The sequence below is a fragment of the Ostrinia nubilalis genome, chromosome 18 (genome assembly GCF_963855985.1).
Source record: "Ostrinia nubilalis chromosome 18, ilOstNubi1.1, whole genome shotgun sequence".
Lineage (NCBI taxonomy): Eukaryota > Metazoa > Arthropoda > Insecta > Lepidoptera > Crambidae > Ostrinia > Ostrinia nubilalis.
The window spans coordinates 10,941,319-10,965,476 of NC_087105.1; the positions used below are offsets into that span (position 1 = coordinate 10,941,319).

At 38.8% G+C, this 24,158-nt stretch overlaps 5 protein-coding genes across 5 annotated transcripts in view; 2 read left to right on the plus strand and 3 right to left on the minus strand.

The window, feature by feature from the left end:
• LOC135080738 (bifunctional glutamate/proline--tRNA ligase) overlaps positions 1-5,135 on the plus strand; it is a 52,263-nt gene extending 47,128 nt beyond the window's left edge. The window contains exons 22-28 of the mRNA XM_063975449.1: positions 195-312; positions 1,043-1,182; positions 2,037-2,163; positions 3,053-3,294; positions 3,665-3,825; positions 4,423-4,566; positions 4,902-5,135. Of these exons, the coding sequence (XP_063831519.1) occupies positions 195-312; positions 1,043-1,182; positions 2,037-2,163; positions 3,053-3,294; positions 3,665-3,825; positions 4,423-4,566; positions 4,902-5,067 (1,098 nt within the window). The 3' untranslated portion in view covers positions 5,068-5,135. The remainder of the gene's footprint in view (positions 1-194; positions 313-1,042; positions 1,183-2,036; positions 2,164-3,052; positions 3,295-3,664; positions 3,826-4,422; positions 4,567-4,901) is intronic.
• Positions 5,136-5,495: 360 nt separating this feature from the next.
• Positions 5,496-5,939, minus strand: LOC135080898 (uncharacterized). Its single transcript, XM_063975628.1, has one exon. The coding sequence runs from the start codon at positions 5,937-5,939 to the stop codon at positions 5,496-5,498; it is 444 nt and encodes a 147-aa protein (XP_063831698.1).
• A 2,357-nt stretch (positions 5,940-8,296) lies between these two features.
• On the plus strand, positions 8,297-10,234 carry LOC135080722 (ribosomal RNA processing protein 36 homolog). Its single transcript, XM_063975435.1, has 4 exons — positions 8,297-8,474; positions 8,546-8,793; positions 8,898-9,178; positions 10,069-10,234. The coding sequence occupies exons 1-4, from the start codon at positions 8,418-8,420 to the stop codon at positions 10,206-10,208; spliced, it is 726 nt and encodes a 241-aa protein (XP_063831505.1). The 5' UTR covers positions 8,297-8,417; the 3' UTR covers positions 10,209-10,234.
• Positions 10,235-10,700: 466 nt separating this feature from the next.
• On the minus strand, positions 10,701-15,444 carry LOC135080721 (uncharacterized). Its single transcript, XM_063975432.1, has 7 exons — positions 15,353-15,444; positions 14,875-14,898; positions 14,302-14,513; positions 13,669-13,801; positions 13,013-13,195; positions 12,349-12,536; positions 10,701-10,913 (listed from the first exon to the last, which is right to left on the minus strand). Exons 1-7 carry the CDS (start codon positions 15,402-15,404, stop codon positions 10,791-10,793), a joined length of 915 nt encoding a protein of 304 aa, XP_063831502.1. The 5' UTR covers positions 15,405-15,444; the 3' UTR covers positions 10,701-10,790.
• A 4,021-nt stretch (positions 15,445-19,465) lies between these two features.
• On the minus strand, positions 19,466-23,330 carry LOC135080745 (uncharacterized). The gene is made up of 7 exons (XM_063975461.1): positions 23,230-23,330; positions 21,698-21,721; positions 21,318-21,529; positions 20,983-21,115; positions 20,487-20,669; positions 19,976-20,163; positions 19,466-19,640 (listed from the first exon to the last, which is right to left on the minus strand). Exons 1-7 carry the CDS (start codon positions 23,285-23,287, stop codon positions 19,524-19,526), a joined length of 915 nt encoding a protein of 304 aa, XP_063831531.1. The 5' UTR covers positions 23,288-23,330; the 3' UTR covers positions 19,466-19,523.
• Between the last annotated feature and the right edge of the window lie 828 nt (positions 23,331-24,158).

Sequence of the window (24,158 nt, forward strand, 5' to 3'; positions counted from 1 at the left end):
TATCGTGTTTTATGTATGGAGAGTCCAGTTTCTGCCAAGTGACTTTTCGTCACTTCACTTAGCTGGAGGTCGTCCTAATGTGTGTTTACTCAAATGGTTACCGGTTCTTCAACAGATTTAACCAGCTCACTGCCTTCAGCTTTTCAATGCAGGAATACCATACAATATTGTTAAAATATTGCAATGTTTTACAGAGATGGGAGTTCAAACAGCCACAGCCTTTCCTAAGAACACGCGAGTTCCTGTGGCAGGAGGGCCACACCGCCTTCCGGCTGCAGTCCGAGGCCGCCGAGGAGGTCCTACAGATACTCGGTTAGTGCAACTTCAATAAAATTATAGTGCTTGCTGGTGTTTTTTTTGCCAACTTATTTTGAATTCTATTAATGTGAAATAAGATTCAAAATAAAATGTTGTTTTTGCCATCAGATATTTATAAATTTAAAGCTTTATTGCACTCAAGGTTTTTTCATACAGAATGTTTTTTCTGCGGTCAAGTCAAAAGTCAAAAACGCTTAAGGACCGTTGGCTGCGGGGTAATCGATTGCCCTGACTGAAAATGTTGTTCATACATGATGACGGGCTACGTTCACTTTGATCTGACCGCAGAATGCATTCAGATTTCAATGTGACAAACTCTAAAATAAGGTCTAACAACAACAACGGCTTGTCTAGTTATTTAGTGTACGGGTACGCGCATACTGCAATACTTCGGACATGTCTCGAGGCGGGATGACAACTCCATAGAACGACTGGTCGTCCAGGGCAAAGTCGAAGGAACCCGATCGCGTGGCAGGTCACCAATGCGCTGGACTGACCAAGTGAAAGCAGCAGTAGGAGACGGCTTATGTGACTGCACCAGAAAGTCTGCCAATAGAGAGAGATGGAGGGAGATCGTGCGGAGAGTTGTATCCGCCTCTACAACCGATGTAAACAACGCCTCAACGTGACCACGACCGCTCTGCCAAGAGCGTAACGACTAAGAAGAAGAAGAAGAAGTTATTTAGTAATCATTGGAAATCTAAAACTAATTGAAAATTAACAGATCTTTACGCGCGGGTGTACGAAGAGCTGCTAGCCATCCCGGTGATCAAGGGCCGCAAGACTGAGAAGGAGAAATTCGCTGGAGGAGACTACACCACCACCGTAGAGGCTTATATTCCAGCCAGCGGGAGAGCTATCCAGGTTAGCGGGAAATAATTGTGTTTACTATTGTATACAGGGTGTTAGGTAAATGGGTATATGAGGCGACACTAGCCCATGTTAACATGGGCATAATAATATAAATGGTAAGGTTTTTTTTTTTGGACGGACTATGCTGATAGCCGTGAGCGGCTTTTTCAGCTTCACCGGACAATAGGTGAGCGCAGATGGCTCTCAATCTCAACCTCAAATAAATGGTATGGTGAAGTTCACCATTCCATTTATATGCCCATGTTAACATGGGCTAGTGTCGGCTCATATACCCATTTACCTAACACCCTGTATATTGGAAATCGAATCCTGCTCGGAGAAATAAATTAGTATAGTAGGTAAGTAATAGGAACGAACAGTTAGGTACGGGAATTCGCTGCCTGCTGCTGTATTTCCTGAACACTATAATCCGGACGTTTTCAAGGCGAGAGTGAATAGGCACTTACAGGGCAGATATGTACCATCCTAGACTGCATCTCACTTAACACCAGGTGCGATTGCGGTCAAATACCTGCCTTGTCTAGCATAAAAAAAAATAGAAAATAGCACCTCTGAAAATGCCTAATATATTGAAAGTAACTGAGCTCTTAACATGAATATTGAGAAAATATGTGAGTAATGAGGCTTCCGAATGACTGAAAGGTTGTGCCTTTTTCTGTGTTTCTCTTCTTTAGTAAAATTTTAAACGTAGCTCTTACTTAATAGTTATACTAGTTCGTTCATACTCATAACCTATGCAGCATTATTTTGACATCCTCGCATAAAGCTAAAAAGAAATACTTTTGTCGAAGCAAGTTTACCATTTGTATAGCATCGTGCATAACATTTGTATGCATCAAAAACAGGGAGCCACAAGTCACCACCTCGGCCAGAACTTCTCGAAGATGTTCGAGGTGGTCTACGACGACCCCGACACGCACGAGAAAGCATACGTCTACCAGAACTCTTGGGGAATCACCACCAGAACTATTGGTAAGGTTTATGTTTAATTTGATAATTTTAGTTCTCTCTTTAGTACTCACAGACCAGACTATATCTGGTCTGTGAGTACGTAGAATTTTGTCCAATGACCCCAAGCTACCCATCCTTATCGCCCGCGCGTAATTATGTTGCTGTCGCGCTCGCACACTCACTGCGGGCGCCCGTCGCACAGTCGCGACAGCAATATAATTACGCGCGAGCGATAAGGATGGGTAGCTTGGGGTCATTGGACAAAATTCTACGTACTCACAGACCGGGCTTTAGCTATATTTACGGAGTTCATTTCATTCAAAGGGTGTCACGAATCAATTTTAGTAATTGAGACGACCACCTTTAACGAACAAAATTATAGCTAACCTGCGTAAATGTACACAGGTGTTGTGTCGTGACTTGTCATCCACAGTTTAACGTCGTTTGGAAAACAATCGAAAATTTTTGGGAGTTGTAATTGGTCGACTTAATAATTGAATTGAAATCAGCACCTAGTCTTCCGGTTCAGGCCTCCTACTAGGTGGACGGACGATCTGGTGAAGGTCACGGGAGGTGCCTGGATGCGAGCGGCGCAGGACCGGTCTTTGTGGAAATCCTTGTGGGGGCCTTTGTCCAGCAGTGGACGTCATTCGGCTGAAACGAACGAACAGCACCTAGTATACAGGCTTACATACATTAATGTACCAGCTGTTTTTCATGTTTTTTTTTTGTATTTTCTGATTTCCTTTTTCTTACCTGAAATATTCATCCTGTACTTAGGAACGTTCTAAAATTTAATCTGTCAGGAAGCCTAATATCTTAGGTCTTCAGGACAGAAAATGTACCAAAAATATCCAGGTGTAATGGTGCAACCGTTGACGAAAACGTTGACCATATTCTTTCTCTCCAGGTGTAATGGTCTTAGTCCACGGCGATGACCGCGGACTAGTGCTGCCCCCACGCGTGGCCGATGTGCAAGTCATAGTCGTCCCCTGCGGAGTGACCGCTTCTAGCACGCCGGAACAACGAGCCAGCTTGCTCGCCTCGTGCAAGCAGCTGGTGGACCAATACTGCGCGGGTGGAATCAGAGCTGAAGCAGACACTAGGGATAACTACTCGCCTGGGTGGAAGTTCAACCACTGGGAGCTCAAGGTAGGAACTACGTAGTTTGGCCCTAAAGACAGTTGTATTTATTGCCATACCAAATGTGATGACCACGAGCACTCTGACAAGAATGTAGCGCGACGAACAAGAAAGAATGCGCTCTACTCTGCAATTCCAAATTTGTGTGTATGTATAGCATCACAATTCATAAGTTTCTCTCCCTGAATTTTCCTGCTCAAAAACTAGTGGTATCAAACATGGCGGGCGCAGATCTAACAGTCAGGCATATTTTACATCAGCATCAAGCACTCATTTTCTGTTACTGTCTCAAATTTAGTCATGTCAGTTGAATATTTTATAACAATTTTGTTGTTTTTAATGTAAGTCTTTGTATATTATTTTAATCTTTACCTTCCAGGGCGTTCCGATCCGCGTAGAGTTAGGCCCCAAGGACATAGAGCGCGGTGAAGTGGTGGCAGTGAGACGGCTCACGGGCGAGAAACTCACGCTGAAACGCGACCAGTCCACAGCTGAACTGGTGGCCTTGCTCGAGAAAACTCATGAAGATATGTTGGCGAAGTATGTCCATTATTCCATAGTAGTCTACAGCCCTATTTGCTATTGCTATCGGTGGCGTAACTATACCATCCGAAGCCTGTAGCAAGTCCAAGGGCCTAGGGTAATTTTTCAGAGGGGCCCCGGGACCACCGCCCTCAAGCATCGCGAGGGGTCTTAGGGTCTTGGGTCTTGGGCCGGGGCCCCGTGGCATTTTGCCAGCCCTGCCACCCTATAGTTAAGCCACTATTGCCTATCGTTTTAGCGCTTACTTACCTACCAGTAGGTAAACAACCAGGGTGCCTCTGTAAAGTAAGCCTGTCCACTCGCTAATAACTAGGATAGTGGCGCCTACTGGTGGATACTGAAGCGGTAGGATGACTTTTATTGCACTCACTAGAATGGCGCCACGGTAGGGTTTTATCACCCGCCTAGTTATGTCCAAGTAACTTAGGTAAACCTTATTTCAAGCATTTTGCCAAACAAATTTTCTCAATCTAGACATCCCAAGTGGTTTGCCTAATAGCACTTTTACAAAACAGTATCTTTGTCTTGTTTTTCAAGTATACTGTTGATGTACCTACTACTACATGAGTCAATATAATTGTATTTCTTGCACAGGGCGACAAAGGACCGCGACGCCCGCTTGTCCCTGGTGACGAAATGGGACGACTTCACGGCGGCGCTGGAGCGCAAACACATTCTGCTTGCGCCGTTCTGCGGAGAGATGCCCTGCGAGGATAGCATCAAGAATGACAGCGCGCGGTATTTATCAGCTATCTTCATTTGCCCAGTTGTTTAGGATGAAAAATTAACTTTATTAAAGCTGTTGTATCAAATCTACTGGCTTGGAAATTATGCATCACCATACATTCAAGTACCAGTTAAATTGTCAGCCAGTGAATTTATTGTACTTATTTATGATCCTCTTATAAACATTATACTTTCAGTACTTTCACATTAAAGTACTGAAAGTATGTTTATGACCAAATTCTTTAAGACAAGCTTCTCCTTAGCTCTAGCAACAATTTTAAATGCCGATTTTTTCTCATTGCTTCAATTAGGCAAGAGGACTAAAACAAATATTTTTTCTTCAATAGAACTGAAGATGACCCAACCACTGAAGTGAAAGGCCCGGCCATGGGAGCCAAGTCTCTGTGCATCCCATTCCAGCAGCCTCGTGAGCTCTCCACGACAGATGTGTGCATCCACCCAGCTTGCAAGAGCAAACCTAAGTACATCACCCTCTTCGGAAGAAGCTACTAAATAATACTTAAATAAATTAAAAGCTATAAGCAAATTTTTTTATGAATAAAATATTTATTGTTTCATAACTACTGAGTTTTATTTATTTATTAACTATTGAGTTTTAATCTCTGCCATGAGGAAGTGAAAAAACTGATAAGTTCAGAGAATGAAGAAATAAAACGCAAGTATGATTTCTTCATTTGTTTATGACAAAAATTTCTTACAACTACACAATACACTCGCATTAAGTAGATTCAAATACAAAATTAAACATACAATAATCATCAAAATTTCAAACACCTATTACCTACATTATGTTGGTTCAATTAAATTATTATTATTAAATTCAAAGATAGATAATCACAAAAATTTCTTAAATTCATCACACACCTAGAGATACACATTATTTTGGTTCAAATAAGGTAATAATAAGGGTACACAAGAATTTATTCGAATTTCTGTATATTCTCTTCAAGTAGCCGAATCCTCCTCTTTTTTTCATTGAGTAACTGTATAAATTTACCATACAGACTTGTTTCTAGGGAAGTCTTCATGTTCACAAATTCCTCCAGCTCTTCTTTGCATTTTTCCAGGTTGTCAGTCAGTGCATCATTTCTCCTCATGTAAACTTCAATAACATCCCTTAGTTCTTTGTTCTCCCTCAACAAAAAGTCAATTAAATTGTCTTTAGACTCCTGGTTGTCATCAAGATGAACTGGAACAGAGCCATGAGCCATCAATGTCGAATCATCAAATAATTTCCTCCAACTAAACTTTGCAACACTAGGGTCTTCTGCTTGAATAACAAAGTCAAAGGTAAAACCTTCTATGGTGCCGGCCAGGCAATTTCTGACATTACGTTTATAGTCATCTTCAGTTTCTTCAACCATATTCCTGCAGCTTCTAGCAAATTCAGTGGAAAATCGTCCAGACCAACTGCTGGTGCCATCGAAAATTTTTATGCGAAATAAATCATTTTCATTGTCCTCCCACTGTATACGTACATAGATGTCTTGATCATTGATGTGTAATTTTGATATCAATGTATTATTTGGGATATTTGGCTCCATTTTTGGAGAATTTATAAGAAAAATTTAACAAATCAAAACAAATTTTGTTTTTGAACTTTGTTGAACAGTGACTGACAGTGACGTGAGTGATTGAATGAATGATTATTGAAGTGACGTGTTGAGCTGAATGAGCTAGCTGAACACTAAACAGCGTCCGTTAAAATATATGTCAATCTAAAATAACGATAACGTTAACTTGTAAGCCTAATAGATTACTAGTGGCCATGACCATAAAAAACTATACGGTGTTTTTAGGTTTAGTTTACAGAAAAAATACTAATGATTCATTGTAAAAATAATCAAGTCTTATAAGTAATTGTATTTATTCAGAATAATGTTCGCAACACAATCAATTTTCACTGTATGATATTTTCTTAGACTTGTTTTGCTTTGTTTCATCTTTAATCTTGGTAGCAGATTTTTCCAAGGCCTCTACTTTAGACTTTTTTAAACTTATTAAGTTCAAAAATTTGTCGCAAAGTGCCTTTTCCATTTCAATCTTCAGATTTAGGAATTCTTCAGTATCTTTAAGGCATTTTGCATAGTCTTCCTTTATAGATTTATACTCTCGTTGAAGATCTATTACTTTTCCTTTGAGATACTTATTCAATACAAGGATTATTTCAAATAAATCTGGTCGGGTGCTTGGTGGAGAATCATCTAATTCCATTGGAAGGAACCCTTCCATAACAACCGAATCTTTGTATTTTCTTTTCCAATAAAAGAAACCACTTTTTAGTTCATAGCGATAATCGTCTCTTTGTTGAGAAAGACATCGTTTAGTATTTTCAAAATATTCATTTTCAGACAAGTGTAAATTCTTACTGAAACCAGCTAGCCTATTGGCAGAGAATCTACCTTTCCAAAGACTGTCTTTTACATACAGGTACATTTCAAAAGACTTTGGTTGCCATCCTATCATGAGAAGGGCACGTCCATCTTGTAAATTCAATTTTGTTACTGTAATCGATTCATCTATGTCCATACCTTGTTTTGTTGTCTTGATTAGTGTACTTATCTACGATTTTATCGTGTTTGAAAGTGCCTTCACAAAGCCCATTATGTAATTTAAAATGTAAATAATTAAAATGCAAGACAACACTTTGTTATTTATCACATTTTTCTGAATATTTTGACTCAGTCAGTTTATTTGTCATTGACAGTTTATGACTGATGTTAAATACCATGATAAATTAAATTAGGTACAAAGAATCAAAAAGTTTAATTACGTAGCTGGTACCTAAAAAGCCTTATCATTATAGGTTGCGCAGCGAAAGTTGAGACGAACATATAAACATATTTATACACTGTTTTTATGTCGAAACATGGTCGAAAAGCCTTTATAGGGTTCCGTAGTCCTGACAAGGAACCCTTATAGTTTCGATATGTGTGTCTGTCTGTCTGTCTGTCTGTCCGAGGATTTGCTTGGAAACTGTTGGAACTAGAGAGCTGTAATTTTGTGGAGGTATGTATATTTTAGGGTAGCTCCCGCTCCCCTACATGTAAAGTGGGGATGAATTTTTTTTTCATCTTCTACCCCCTCGTTTGGGGTATCGTTGGATAGGTATTTTAAAATGGCTTAAGGGTTTCTAAGACTATTTTTCCATTTAGGGATCAGTTTGCAAATTATTAAAGTTTAAAGTGCCAATTTTTGTTCGAGTAGGGCGTCCCCCCCTGTAAAAACTAAACTGTGGGCTTTAGAAATCTTAAAAAATTCGTGATGATATTGCTTTTCATGAACTTTCAAGAAAAACTATAGCGGTTTAGATAAATCAGTCAGTTTAAGAGTAACAGTCATTTAACTCATGTATTATAAAATTTCTTAACTAGTGAAAGTTTCTTAGAAGAAAATGTTATAAGTGACTTTAAATGAAGTAATTGCTTGCTTTTGAAATATATTGTATTAACGACGGACAACTACGGATCTCTACACTGCGCGTGGCACGACACGCACTCACGCACTTGGCCAATTTTTTATTTTGTATGGAGTCGATTTTCGATTCAATCAAAAAGGCAACTTGTCTAGACCCACGGTGCTTGAAAAAAAAAAGACGTTTGACGTTTTAAAATGTCATGTTTGATGTCACGAATGTCATAATTGACATTGATGACATTTCAGTGCATGCATGCTGTCAATGTCATTTCTGTCTGTCACGTCACATTTTGTTTTGTAAATCTAGTTAACGTTGCCAAAATAAAAGAAGAAGAAGAAATCTAGTTAAGTGTCTAGTTAGGTAGAATTTTGTGAAAAAGCCAGCTGGTCTTTTATTTTTCCAAAGTCGTAACAAAAATATTGCAATGAATAGCAGTGAAGAAGAAGTTGATTCGTTGGAAGAATCGAACGATAATGAGAGGGTGAGTTCTAACCTAAAAATTCGATCTGTAAGTTTCACACACCTTTTGCTTTAATTACGTTTTAATTTCAGACTGCTATCAGAGCTGAGCTATCATCATTATCATTTGAAGAACTGCAAAAACTGAAAGAACGGATTGGTGCCAAAGTGTACAATGAAGCTTTATTTGGAAGTAAAAAAGTTACTGAAAAGAAACCTAAAGTCTTCAAAAGGGAGAACAAAAACAGGCCGCGTGAAGTGAGCGCTAAAAAACCGGTGCCATTTTTGCTAGATTGCACCACAAGTGCGCCGGTAAAGAAAAAGGAGGCCCGTGACCCCAGGTAACTTATTGTATTTGTGCTTTTTTATGTAAACTTTATAGTAAGTTAGTCTCTTCAAGCTAGTGAACAGTTATACTAGCAACACCTAATGAATTATGTTACAGGTTTGACCCATTATGTGGACAATTTGACAAGAAAGAATTCTCAGAAAACTACAATTTCTTATCAGACATACGAATGAATGATATCAAGGCAATTCGGGCTGAATTGAAAGAAACTACAGATCCGGAAAGAGAAAAGAAGCTACGTAGGTTGTTACAAAGGCTTAATGAACAGCACAGAGTGAGCAAGAGGAAGAAGCAAGAAAGGGAAGAAGCTCTGAAGCAGAGAACTAAAACAGAAGAGGAATTTAGAGAAGGAAGACAGCCACACTTTAAGAACAAATGTAAGCTCTCTTTATGTATTAACATCTAATTCAAATTCAAATTCTTTATTGCTCCAATGTTGGTATATAAAAGTTCTTACATATAGACATAGACCCAAAACATGGACCCTGCTAGGGTATTGCAACATGAGATTAAATCTAACAAGTATTATAATTTAAATAATAATATTAGAAATCTGTATAATTACAAAACTTATTTCAATTACAACATTACAATTTTATAACAACATTATTAAATATAACATAATATTTCGAATTACCCATCACTATCATTGAATTTATCACTTAGAAATTCTTGCAAATTATAATAACATTTATTAATTAGGAAGATTTTTAGATTTTTATTAAAAAGCGTGAAGGATTCTAAATTTTTCAATTTGTTAGGTAGGTGGTTGTATATTTTTATAAGCATGCTATGGGGACCAGATGAAAACAATTTTAACTTTGAGAAGGGTACTTTAAGCTTGTTCAAATTTCTATTGTTTCTTTCACTCTCTTTCACTCTTACCTACGGGAGGCACCTATTGTTGCCAAGTCAAAAGTCACTTCTTAATATGGGTGGCATCTATTATTGTTTTGGCAAAGCTAATACTAAATCACGGTTCACGACAAAAAAACAATAAAATTGCAAATTAAGTGTAAAATGCACTTGTAATTATGAAACTACATTAGTTGCAGAATATAATATTCTCAATTTCAATACCGTCTCATACTTTTAAAAATATCTTGATGTAAAGTGGAGCAAACCATTTTATAGGTTTAAATACCCCGTATTGAGAGGCAACATTGGTTTCCAAGGACCCGTAGGGAAAGGGTTAAAGTTATGCAATGTTTCTAGCCTAGCTAGCTTAAACTTTGAATATGAACTTAATTTTTGTTTTCTGTTTCAGCGGAACTTCGAGTTGAAGCATTAGTGAAGCAATATGAAGAATTGAAGAAGGAAGGTGCAGGAAGAATCCAACGCCATCTCAAACGCAGGCAACAGAAGGTCAAGAAGAGGTCTCACAAAGCACCCACTGGTGTCAGTTGAGTTGCTCAATAAATTTGTTAACTTTATACTGGTGATGTTTTATTAACAAAATTTAAGATATGCCATAAACAGGCGACGTGAATTTCATATCTGTATTGGCATGAATCACGTCGCGTGTTTGTGGTATGTATGATGTCGCAAAAATGCTATGGTGGTTCACGCGGCAGTATAGGGATCAACTAAGGTGTTTACCTAATTGACTGTACTTAGTCATCAAATTATACTATAGTGCATAAGTTGTTGGTGAACCAATAAAATAAAAAGATGGTATGTGACTCCCAGTAATACTGGTAATACTCCCAGTCCCTTTTATTTATATGACCGATAAAACAACGAGGCGCGTCCTTCGTCCCCTTCAGTCGTCTTTTGTATTGTGTCTAGATCACGCCTTTTGTATTATGAGTTAAAAAATAACCTACTTAAAAAATCGAGCAATCAATTTAATCGAAATCATCTAAATTATCATTATCTGAGGAATAATTGAGATTTCAATTAAAAGTACACTTTTAATTTATTTCGATTTATTTTATAAACTAATAATACCCTCAGTATTTCTACAACAGTAAGATCTAGATAAGTTGGTTAGTCGCTGTCAAAGAGACAGTTGATGTGTGTTGGGGCGTCCACGTAGTAGATGTGCATCGTCAGAAGTCCGGGGTTCTCAGCCAGGTCGAACATGCACTCGGGCGCGGTGGGAACGATGACCTAAAGTATAAAAGTTATAAGTAAGCGACCGACCTGCCTAAGGTGGGATTCGAACGAACGACTTATCGCAATACAACTCATTGGGGCTTATTCCACTATTCCCCGTTGACAATATCCGTCAACGGGAATAAGTGAACAAAAAGTTCATTAATCCCCGTTATATTAGGATTTTCAAATGCCTTCGTACCATCATGAAGATCAGATGGTCTGATCGAGTGCGCAATACCGAGGTGCTACGACGAGCCCATGTGGGTGGCATTGAGGCCTATATAATGCGTCGCCAACTTCGATGGTGTGGTCACGTATCACGTATGACGGAGGAGAGAGTGGCGAAGCGCATCTTCTACTCTGAACTTGAGGAGGGTAAGCGGAAACATGGCGGTCAACTCCTCAGGTACAAAGATGTACAGAAGCGGCACATGAAAAGATGCAACATTGAGCCCTCTCAGTGGGAAGGTTTGGCAGCACAGCGTCCAGAATGGCGGGAGATTGTAAAAAGGCAAGTCCACGAGTTCGAGGTGCAGCGTACGACTGAACTCGACGCGAAGCGCGATGACTTGAAGGCCCGTCCATCTGCCGCCATTCACTATAACTATGTTGGCGGCGTGCTCAGATGCCCTCAATGCGCGAGGGATTTTACCGCGAAAATAGGCTACGTAAGCCATCTTCGGGCACACCAGCGCCGCCAAGACAGCTAGGAGTCGGAGTGGTCGTTATGGCCGAAATCGGTCGGATGGATCATCATCATCATTAGGATTTTATTTTGATTTTATAAGTTCCAATTGGCGTTAACGGGGAATAGTGAACAAAAAGTTCACTAATCCCCGTTGACGGGGATTGTCAACGGGGAATAGTGGAATAAGCCCTCATTGGCACTGTTAAAACGTTATTCAGACACAGTCCCAGGAAGCAATTAATTGTTCATGTTCATTTAGTTATTAAGTGGCTAGTAGGTAACATAATAATAGGTAGCAGGCAGGCGCTGGATGCAGGCCGCCACCAACCAGCCATTGTGGAAATCATTGGGGGAGGCAGGGGGAGGCCTATGTTCAGCAGTGGACGTCCTATGGCTAAAATGATGATGATGATGATGATGATGATGATGAATATAATATTGTGTAGTTAAGTGTCCGTAGGAGAACCAGAGTGACTGGATATAGCCCGCAGAATCTCTAAAATCAAGTGGCAGTGGGCGGGGCACATAGCTCGTAGAGCTGATGGCCGCTGGGGCAGGAAAGTTCTTGAGTGGCGACCACGAGCCGGAAGACGTAGCGTGGGCAGGCCTCCCACTAGGTGGACCGACGAGTTGGTGAAGGTAGCGGGAAGTGCCTGGATGCGAGCGGCGCAGGACCGGTCTTTGTGGAAATCCTTGGGGGAGGCCTTTGTCCAGCAGTGGACGTCTTTCGGCTGAAACGACCGAAGTGTCTAAAATTACCTGCACTAGGTTCCTGTTTCCCCTCTCAAAGTAGTCCCTAACGAGAGATGAGACGGGGAGCTGGCCGAAGGTTCCGAACCCTGAAGCGATCAGCTGGTTGGTGGACATGTCCAGCAGAGGGAACCAGGGCAGGAGCTGCTCCGACGTGCAGTCCAGTTCCTTTGTCATGTTGTAATAGTAGTGGCGACCTGGAACAACAAAAAGTAGCGTTCAGTGTTAAGTAGGTACCACTGTAAGTTGTTGATGCTGTCTGAAAGAGCTCGGTTTCTAGCGATAAGTGCCTACATTTTTTTTAAAGAATATTGTATAGTACAAATTACTAATAGTCCCGTTAACCCCTCGCGGTAAGCTTAACTAATGCTTGTGTTAGGTGCGAGTAGGTTCACCACAATAGTTGAGCGGCAACTGGGATCGAACCCGCGTTCCTCAGATCACGTTCACAAGTCGGCCACTCCGACACCTTCACCGTTCGGATATCGTCGTAAATTGTGACGTTTCGAACTTATATTTCTTGTAGTTTTTTTTTCAGTAAAGTTAGTCTGGTTTTTTTCGTAACTAAGTAGGTAAAGCCTAGACCTACAACAACTAGGAACCTAAAAGTAAATAGGTACTTCATAATAATTATCCTCTTTGTCCAATCAGGTCCTTTCATTTTAGCACTTACCCATAGCAGGAATGCAAGCTTGCTTAGTGAAGTGTGTGGTGGCGGTGTCAATGACTTGACTGGCGTCGTCTGAGATCCTCATCAGCTCTCCGTAGAAGCCGGTCACCCACAACGCGTCTTCCTGCAGAATCTTGCCCTCCACCCGGGAAGCCAGTCGCTCTTCCTTGCTCTTGCTTAGGAATTCTAAAGAAAAACAATTTATTTCACTGGTTTCTAACTATTATAGTTTAATCGCTTTCGTTACATATAAGTAGGCGTTCTAATTTAAGTATATCTTTTACTTTAATTATAACGCTTTATGTAGGTAGGTATAGACAGTTTCATTCACGAAGACGCGCCCCACCAATTTTTGGTCGAGGGAAGCGCGGGGTGCGGGTTTGATCAGAGCAATCCGAGCGTCATTATTGTCACATTGTAGGTAGTGTGCGTGTGCACTCATGGATAATTTAGCGTGTACCAATAACACTCAAACATTAGCGGAAGAATGGTGGGGCGCATCTTCGCGGATGAAACGATTTATAACTTATAACTTTGGATGACTGCCCTAAATAAGATGGTTTACTTATTTAAACCTTACTTGCTACCACTGGTTAAAGTGGTTGTGGTAGCAAGCAAGAGTGTAACTAATTTCCAGAATGCCATGTAGAGAAACGAACCTTCAGAGATGAAGTATTGTTGGATAGTCCAGTACGTCCTCTCAACTCCATCGGTGTTGGCGGGCGCCGTCCATTTTGTGAATCCTTGGGCATTCCATTCAAGAGCACCGTCTGCGAAGCTGTCTTCAGGGAGCTATAAGAACAAGGTAGCTCGTTAGGTATTGGTAAGCTGTGCTAGATAGCGACATTGATTGTTTTGATGCACTACAGGCATAGAGCATACCTAACTGAGTCGATTCTTGCGTACTTACTTATTTACTGTAGCGGTGCGAGCCGGAGCATGCCGGAGTCTGTTGTTGTTACGGTAAAATATAAGTCAGCGTGACGAATAGGTATGATTTTCAGATATGTGTGACGTGACTGCTCTGTTACGTCACATGGTCACATGCTACACCTGATGACCACTCAACTACTGCAAGAACCGATTCAGTTTAACGTTAACCTGTAGGTACTCGGTAGTACTATTTAATTTGAGATTAATACAACGCGATCGAGTTAACTGCACACCTAGCAGCCGTGACGTCACATCGACGCTCTGGTACTTACCGAGGCGAACGCAGGGAGGTGTGCGGGTGAGTCGCATTCAGGCGAGGTGCGCAGTTAATTCGATAGGGTTGTAGGTAATAAACTTACAGCAATTTGCAGACCAGAGCTAAACCCGTTGTCGTCGTAGAGAACGCAGACGACGACGTCGTTCTGGGAGGGACAGAACATCACCAGGCTGGACAGAGGACCGGCGGGGCGGGGGGTCTCCAACCAGCGGGCGCTCATGGCCTCAGACACGGTCTGAGGGAGAGGGATGAAGAAGGCGCTGCCGGCTCCGACTGAACTGGTGTCGAAGCGCACTGTAAGGTAAGGTAATATGGTCAATTTCCAGGGGGCTCAGACAAAGTACCATTTGTGACAGTTTTAATTTTGTCAAAGAGAATCTCTCCCTCCCTTAGGCTGGTTTGCAGCATCTTAGGTACTTTGACAAACGTAATAAAACTGTCAAACTCCAAACAAAAAACACCGGTTATCGTTAAAGTTGCGGTCAAAGTTAGATGGTGCAACTCAGCCTTAAAGTTTAGGGGTAGGTACCTTCGCTCCGGTGTTTTTTTTATATTTCGCTCAAATCTCACGTATGTTATTTTGCTAAGATCGTTGAGTAAGACCGCGGAATCGAACTTAGGGTTTTGCGTAAAAATGTAATTACTGGGTACTTACCACTTAAACCTGGCTTCCAGTGCCCTGAAAATTGAAATAAAATAAAGTTAGACCACAGTAAGTCAATTATTGTTTCAAAGGTCGTAAGAGCTAACTAGATAATTTCGCAATAAAATTTCTAAAATTATCTAGTTAGCCTGTATTTATATACAGGCTCATTGGATAAACATAACAACTGTCAAAGCTTAAATTTTATTATTTTTATTCCATGTTTATTTTGTTACTTCGGTTATTCAAGATTTGAGTGTAGTTAAGACCGCTGTTTGATATTTTTCCTGAAATAACCGAATTACAATATAGGTAGCAGGAAGACGCTGGATACAGGCCGCTACTAACCGGTCTTTGTGGAAATCATTGGGGGTAAGCCTATGTGCAGCAATGGCCGCTCTATGGCTGAAACGATGATGATAAAGAACTGAATTACCAACCTAACATGACCTTTGAGTTATGATGCAAAAATTGACCAATGTCCACTTACCCGCGGCACTCGCGACGGCAAAGCATATCGCCAAAAGAACTAGTTGCTTCATGCTGAGGGCTTCTTTTACTAGCCGGATACAGAGGATGTACCTTCTTTTATATTTTTGAGACTCCTTTATCATAAAACGTGAGATAATTAATAAAAAAGTCTAAGTCAGTCCGGATAGAGATACAAGCGGTATTTCCTAGATTTAAACAAATTTTATCTCTTGTAGCGATTAAAACACGTTTTGTTTTTACTAAATAATTGATTACTATACGTAGGTAAATCAATCAATATTATCATAAATAAGTAAAATACTAAGGCTGAGTTGCACCATTTTACTTTAACTTTAAGAAACGTCAAAAATCTGTCAAACTCCATACAAAAAGCACCGGTTAGTGTTATTGTAACGGTTAAAATAAGGTGGTGCAACTCGGCTTAAGACTTTAGTATTCTATTTCAGTGTAATATCGTCAGTTGCAGGTTCACTTGGGGTAACTGACAAAATACAGTTTTTCAGTAGAGCCGTTTAAAGTTTTTTTTCGTCTTAAATCGGACATAACTTTTTTCCTATTTAACCTTTTTTGGATCTGTTTTTACAGAAATGCTTAGAATTCTACGCGGTTTTAGATTAAATAAAAAGAATTATCTAATATGTCTTAGTTAAGGAAATAAATTGCAGTTACACCAATGTATTTTTGTACTTTTGACAGTTACACTAATTTTACACCATACTTTTGGAAAAAACATAGGTCAAATTGGTGTAAGTACTGCCCAAATTAAAATAATTTGATGTTTTTGCTGGGTTTTGTTTACTTAGTTGCTGTATAATTTATGTAAAAGTATTAAAAAATAAGAGAATTCATGAAAAAAATTACATTTTGTCGTTTTCTTTGTTTTTTATTTTATTTTATTAGAAGTAACTTTTATTTTATTCATTAAAAAATGTTAAAAAAAGCCATGGGAATCATGAAAATATGTGTATTTAATTTTTTTAAGACAGAAATATTGAAATAACTAAAGTATTACTGTGAAACTAAGTAATTTCAATATTTTTTTAAGCTTTGACTTACCAATACCGTATTTAGCTCTACAGGGCAACTTAAACTGAAAACAAAATGGATTTAATTTTCCACCTCTTTATAGCAATGTTGAATTAAGGTAATGAGTACTACAACAGTAAAAGTAACAGAGTAACAACAGGTTAATGTTAGCAACGCGCAGTGACGCCTAGTTGGCTGGATAGTTGCTCAATTTCAATTTTTTTTTTGTTGAGCTAACTTTAACTTCTTTAACTGATACTGCTGGTATAATAATAATGTAATATGCCTTAAAACTTTCTAAATTCCTATTTTATTTCATGTTATAAACCTTAGCAAATCAGTGTAATTGCAAAGTTTTGTAGCAAAATTTTTACATTATTACAGATACACCAATTCAACCTGGTAAAATTATTACAATGTCAGTTACACCAAAATTTTGAAGGAAATCTGAAAAGTTCACACCTGAAAATGTCCGTGTAATTGTAATTTTTTTAAAGCTAGAATTTTTTTACGTATACCATTCGAAAGAGCAGAAAAAACTAAGAAAAACTGTATATTTAACTCAAAAACCGTATTTTGTCAGTTACCCCAAGTGAACCTGCAACTGACGAATTATTACAATTAATTAATATCACATGAATGATTAAGAGATTGTACCTTTATGCATGACTGCTACGATAGTATTGAATTTCTGTTTTCTAATTGTTTTTACCCGACTGCGCTAGAAGGAGAGTTATTTAACAAACTATAAACAGTATTAATAACTGTAAAGTTTCATCAAAATCAGTTCAGTAGTTTTTGCATGAAAGAGTAACAAACTACATCCACACAAACTTTCGCATTTATAATATTAGTAGGATTTTTCAATAACCACTTATTTTGCTTAGGTGAAAAATATGAATTTTTATTTCATTATGGCAGGCATTTTGATTAGCATATTGATTGTTGAATGGAAACGGTTGATTGATTTTTATCGTAATTATTGTAATTAATCATAATATTGTTGTTAATCTAGAATAATAATTAGGAATGTTATCAAAATAATTAGCCACACTCGTACGATTGATTAGTTAAGGTATCAAAATTTCCAGATAACGTTACCTAAGCTAGGTGGCCATGCAAACAAACTTATATGTATTTTCATTGGAGTCATTTTTGTGATTTTAAATCGCAATAACTTTGTTAGCAATCCTAAATTGTCTGACAAAAACTTGTAAATTAGTTAAGATTAGATCACCACGTGGGGCAAATGTAGAGCGGTGGCAGTACTTTACATGGGTCATGAAAGTTATCGTTGTTCACCATTGACTATACCATAATAGCTTTTATTTTAGGTGGTAAAAATGCATTGAGTTGCATACCCGCCGCTGTGGTAAGGCGACGGATTATGTGGGGCTCTCCCCTCCAGAAGGGAGGGGTCTACCCTCTAAAAATCCACCAATCTCCGTCTTATTGAGCAGAGGCAGGAGCCGGTGTAGCTGAGCCTTATCCCGACTTATCCAACTAACCCTGGTATATGGTCAACAATTCACTTTATACATTCGATTTCGAACGATTTTCAACTGGAAGCATCACTTATACATTAGGGGTGCCGTTAACTAAACGATTTGTTTACCATACCACCAGGATACCACTGTATGCGGGAAAGTTAAAAAACATTTTACCATAAGATTTGCATCTCCAATTAAAATAATAACTTTGCTTAACATGAAAGTTGTTCAATGTATTCTGTGACGAAAGTTTGTAATGTAGTTACTACCTACTTACTGTCTATCTTATCAGAAATTAAAGGTACAATCAAATATTACAATCATCAAAAATATAATCATAAACCTTTATTTTATTTTTTGTATTATATTATTATTGTATTATTTGCCTTATCAGCTATTCCAGATAAGATTTTTTTAAAGATTCAGTTTCCTGAAATTGTTCATTCGTTTTTGTCATTAGATCAATCACGAAGCAGGTGTATAATTTTTATTTTTTTAATTTTCATACAATTTTTTTTACAAAATCCGACTTGTATGAAAATTAAAATAATTAAAATGAAGATATCTATTTTCTGACTTCACCATACCATTTATATGACCATGTTAACATGGGCTAGTGTCGGCTCATATACCCATTTACCTTACACCCTGTATATTTTGTAATGTCTAAAAATTTAAGGTTTTCGGAATTTTTCCTTTATGTGTGCTATAAAACGTTGCTTCATGCCAAATTTCAAGATTCTAGGTCGACTGGAAGTACCCTTTAGGTTTTGATTCCCTTGCGAGTACTTGCGAGTTTCAAAATATGCAGCTTAAATTGCTGTTTCTTTTGATTGCGTTGACATAGAAGTTTGATTTTGTTACAGCTTAAAGGTATTATAGACCTGAGTATTTGGTATGAATTTCAATTTAATACCTCTACGCGTTTATGAGGAAATGGGTAGTAAGTTTAAAATTATTAAAAAAAAATATATTATGTGATGTAACTAAAAATTTATGGTTTTCGTAATTTTTCCTTTATCTATGCTATAAGACGTTGCTTCGTACCAAATTTCAAGATTCTGAGTTCACGGGAAGCACCCTGTAGGTTTTGATTCCCTTGCAAGTGTCGAAAATTTGCGGCATAAACGGCTGTATCTTTTGATTGCGTTGGCTTAGAAGTTTGATTTTTTCACAGCTTCAAGGGACAGTAGACCTGAGTAATTATTATAAATTTCAGCTTCATACCTCCACGCGTTCCTGAGAAAAAGGGTCTTGACAGACGGACGGACGGACGGACAGACGGACAACAAAGTGATCCTATAAGGGTTCCGTTTTTTCCTTTTGAGGTACGGAACCCTAAAAAGCGAATAAATGTAAAACCTTGTAGGTATTAAGAACACAAGCAAAATGTTGCCTGTCTAGTGGTAACATGAATGTTGAAACAATATTTTACAGTCAAAGCAAAGCTTGCTATTACACCAACTATGCTGCACAGGAGTTCAACAAAGATATTTATGATAGATCACTGACTGACTGACCACCAACGAAACCCAACAAGTAAAGGAGACAGGAGCTTAGCAATGGAACCTGCTTGTCGAAATAACAAGACACTGTTGACTGCAGAATTTATTAACTATTTACATTCCATGTGTAGAGGTAGAGTTCTTCAGCCTAGTTGTTGATGCAGTTGATGAGCCAGGGTGAGTCCACGTAGTAGATGTGCATGGTGGTCAGGCCAGGGCTGTCCGCCAGTTCGAAGAGGCATTCGGGGCCGTCGGGGACTATCAACTGTAAAGAGATTTATTTATTATCTAATTATTCAGCTAGTTCAGCCGCTAAAGGCTCTACATTGCGTCATTATATCATCATCATGTCAGCCTCAGGACTTTCACAGCTGAACATAGGCCGCCCTGAATAATTTCCAGATTGCCCGGTTGTTAGTGGTCTTCATCCAGCGCCTTTCTACTACTGTGCGCACCTTGTGGGTGGGCGTTGTACGTTTGGCTTGCCGGTACGTGACCTCCACTTCAGAACCTTGCTGTCTATTGGCTGTCAGATCCTTTTATACAACAACTATTGAAAACCTTTGAATATTTGATATTGTGTTATGTTTGATAGCATACCTCAACATTGCTCACGGTAGGCCTTTCGAAGTAGTCCTTGACGAGGGCGTTAGCGGGCAGCTGGCCAAACGACGTGAAACCCATGCCGATCAGCTGATCAGTGCCCACGTCCAGCAGTGGGAACCACGGCAGGAGGGTGTCAGACCTGCACTCGGTGGCGGTTGTCATGTTGTAGTAGTAGTGGCGACCTGGAAAGACAGATAACCATACGTCATACATAGCTTTATGTCCTGCAGTAAGTTAACACATCAACATTAAGTCTGAGAGTTCCAGAGAAAATACGTCAATGCTTTATGATTATTGCTTGGGCTGAGAAGATCATAACTTCAGAGAAGATTTTGCTATTTAGATTTTCACGCTTGTGGGTCCACTTGGCTTCTTTAACCCACAACCAGGCTAAAAAAGTAATTGGTTTCAACAGTATCTTCACAGCATAACGTTCAAATTGATGTGGGCTCTGTAGATACCAGAGCCTGGTTAAGGGTTAAAGGTTACAGCATGTATAGCTCACCCATGAGAATAATGCAAGCTTGTTTGGTGAAGTGGGTGGTGGCGGTGTCGGTGACCTCGTTGGCGTTGCCGGAGATCCTCATCAGGTCTCCGTTGAAGCTGGTGACCCACACAGCATTCTCCTGCAGTACGCGGCCTGCCACGCGGGAGGCGCGGCGCTCCTCCTTGCTCTTCTTCAATGTGGCTGAAAAAGGGAAAACAAAAATAGTTACAGCAGAGTAGAGCAAATAAGAGAAGGAAACCATTTGTGGCAGACAAATGTCGTCTACAGCTGGACAAATACGAGCGAAAGACTTGTAGAACAGTTGGGAGCGTAATAGGGACGAAGCTATAGTTAAATTTACTACAGGGAAGCGGTTTTAATGGTTACAATGGGCCCTTGGAAAAATTATATTAAGAATTTTACTTATTCGATCTCTTTTTTTTATCCACAACGAGGTAGCTCTTGGCATGTATCTCATCTGATGGTAAGTGATTTATTCAATTATGTAACGTACCTTCAGAAACGAAGTACTGCTGCAAGGTCCAGTAATTCCTAACTTGTCCATTAGAGTTTGCCGGTGCAGTCCAGTTCGTGTAGCCTTGGGTAGCCCAGTCCAAGACAGCGCCGGTGTAACTATCAGCGGGCAGCTGGAAGAACAAATGGGCACAATTATTTTATTTTTGTGTATGAATAACTGGGACATGGGTCCATGAATTTCTACTATTGGAACAAACCTCTATAAAGACTCTGAAATAGATATTGAGATCAAGATATTGTTGATACATTCTAAGGGAAAAAGATTTTTGAATGATTTTTTCTTTGAATTTGTCGGCTGAGAAGATAACTTACAGCAATCTGGAGACCAGCCACATCACCATTGTCATCATAGAGGGCACAGAGGACCACATCGTTCTGGGAAGGACACATCATTATCAAACTGCTCAGGGGGCCATCGGGTCTTGGGGTTTCCAACCAGCGGGAGTTCTTGGCATCAGCCACAGTCTGGGGGACATGGATGAAGTAGGAAGAACCCCATCCGAAGAGGCCAACCCCAAAACGCACTGAAAACAATAGAACCAAGGTATGATGAACGTATTAACTTAAGTAACTTATTTTGAATCTTTGAAATACATTGAAAGACTTTTGATTCTTTATAATTTATATTTTTTATTATTTAAATGTTAATTTCCAAAAAATAACTACAACAATGAAAAAATAATATTGCTTACCGCTCAATCCACTATTCCAGGACCCTGAAATGAAATTAGATAAACGTGATCAAACGTCTGTATAGCAAAAAATCATGTTTATGGTATGGTATGGTATGGTTTGGAAATTATTGCATCATATTTTAAGTTAAAGCTCTCACTCTGGATGGGTTGTTTGGTGATTTAGATTTTATACTGCGGAGTGCAAGTCTCTACAACGACGAAGGCTTTCTTCCACAAAGGCTGGTTATATCCATTAGAATTTCATATAATCTGACCTAATATGTGGATGTGACCTACGGTAGGGTAGGGCAAACTATATTTAGGACGTGTAAAAGTGCCCTGGAAAGGGCTTTACTAGTACTGAATAAAAACTGACTTTGGTACTGTGGCCTAAGCCAAATACAGTCATAAAACCGAATACATAGGGGAAAGTAGTACGAGATGATCCCCTTAAGCGGGAATCGCTGTAAAATACATATTTTTCAAGGTAAACCAAAAATAAAGACGATTACTACTAGTATATTTATCTATCCAACTTTCCTTATACTCAAAACCAGAAATTAATTGAGGTTTCATTAAAATATTTCATTTTTTGCAAAACCTTACAAAGTGATCATCTTGTACACCCCTGTGGGTAAGATGATCCCCCAGGTAGGGGTAAGATGATCCCTATGATTCTGTTCTATGATCTATTTTTTTCTGGTTATATTCCTTTCGGAGTACCTAATTATGCGAACAAATCGTTAAAAAGTTAGAAAAGAAAAACATTTACGAATTAAATAACGAAAATAACGGATTCTTTCTTAGTACCTGCTAAAAAGCGTTTAAATAATTGAAACGCTTTTTGGCTGGAGCTGTGTTGAATATATCACAAATAAATTCACCTGCTTCATCACCCTCTACCCCAGCACATGCTTTATGGCCCCATTTTCCACATGCATAACATTTTATGCATCCTTCACCCTTGGTATCGCTTGAAAACTTTTTTGTTCAGTACAGCCACTCAGTATCATCTCCTTCAGACTCAGGTGAGTTATATGAAGTTCTCTTTCTTTTATTTCACTTCCCTTTACCTACTCCATTGACTTTTTTGTTTTAATTCCCAGGGATCATCTCGTACATATAGGAAGGGATCATCTTGACCCAAGTCCCACTTTTAGTTAAATATTTGCTAAAATAATCTACAAGTACGCGGCTACGTTTTTATGGTCAAAATATTAAAATTAAACATAATAGAAAGCCTAACGACAACAGTAATTACATTTAACATTGTTTGAATAAAAGTAACATAAGCTCAAAGTCATGCCTATTTTAGATCAGAAGTACACAATTTTTATTTTTTCTCGTCAAATTCGATGTATCGCTCACGCCACCATTACGATTTGACTGAGGCGGGGATGTGTCCAGAGCTATGTTTTACCAGTGAAAGAAACTAAATGACGTTAGTGGTTTCAGCACAATCGCGAAAGATCATCTTACCCCAGGGGATCAACTCGTACTACTTTCCCCTAATATGTAAAATTATGAAATTCCGAATTTGCAAAACTTACCAAGAGCGCTGGCTGCAGCAACGCAGGCGGCTAACACAACCAGTTTGTCCATGGTCATGGTTTCTTCAAGAACTAGACTGCCCTAATTAATTACCCTCTTTTATATTAACATTAGGTAATTATCTGTCGGATTATGTTTTATCTCGAAAATCATACTGCAAACAAACAGATAGCACAGTAGATAAATCATAGCTCATAATATACAATGTGTCCGGGCTTGTAGTGATCAAACTTTAAGGGCATAATCTATGGACAATTTTATCGATGAAAATACTTCAAATTTGGGGCTTGACCCATTTCTCGCAAAATTGCAAGGATTTAAGTTTTGAATTTTAAGTTTTCATCTCTTCCTTCAAAAACAAGTGATAGCGTGGGTAGCTTAACACTAATAAGCAAAAATTTCTTATCATGCGATAGCCAATAAAATTATCTATTAGCAGAAGTAGAAAACAGATACAAGTTTCATACATTTTAAGGGAGTAAGAATGGATTTAATTAGAAAAAAACATAACTTTTTTCACTTCTTTTTCAGTTTTTTTCCAACACAAGAAAAACCAGGTCTTTAAGGTATATTTTATTTGCATTGTGTTATTAGTATTTGAGCTATTCTACAAAACGAGTGTAAATTTATTAGTCTACGTCTATTAGTTTCGACGTAATTGTCGAACAAAGATACCCCTTCCCAGCGGTTTCCATAGTAATCGGAATAGGTTGTGTGATTCTTTCAGGCAGTGCATTTTCGCAGATTTCGCATGTCGCGTGCGCTATGGAAACCGCTGGGAAATCTTTGTTCAACAATTACGTCGAAACTAATAGACGTAGACTAATAAATTTACACTCGTTTTGTAGAATAGCTCAAATACTAATAACACAATGCAAATAAAACATACCTTAACGACCTGGTTTTTCTTGTGTTGGAAAAAAACTGA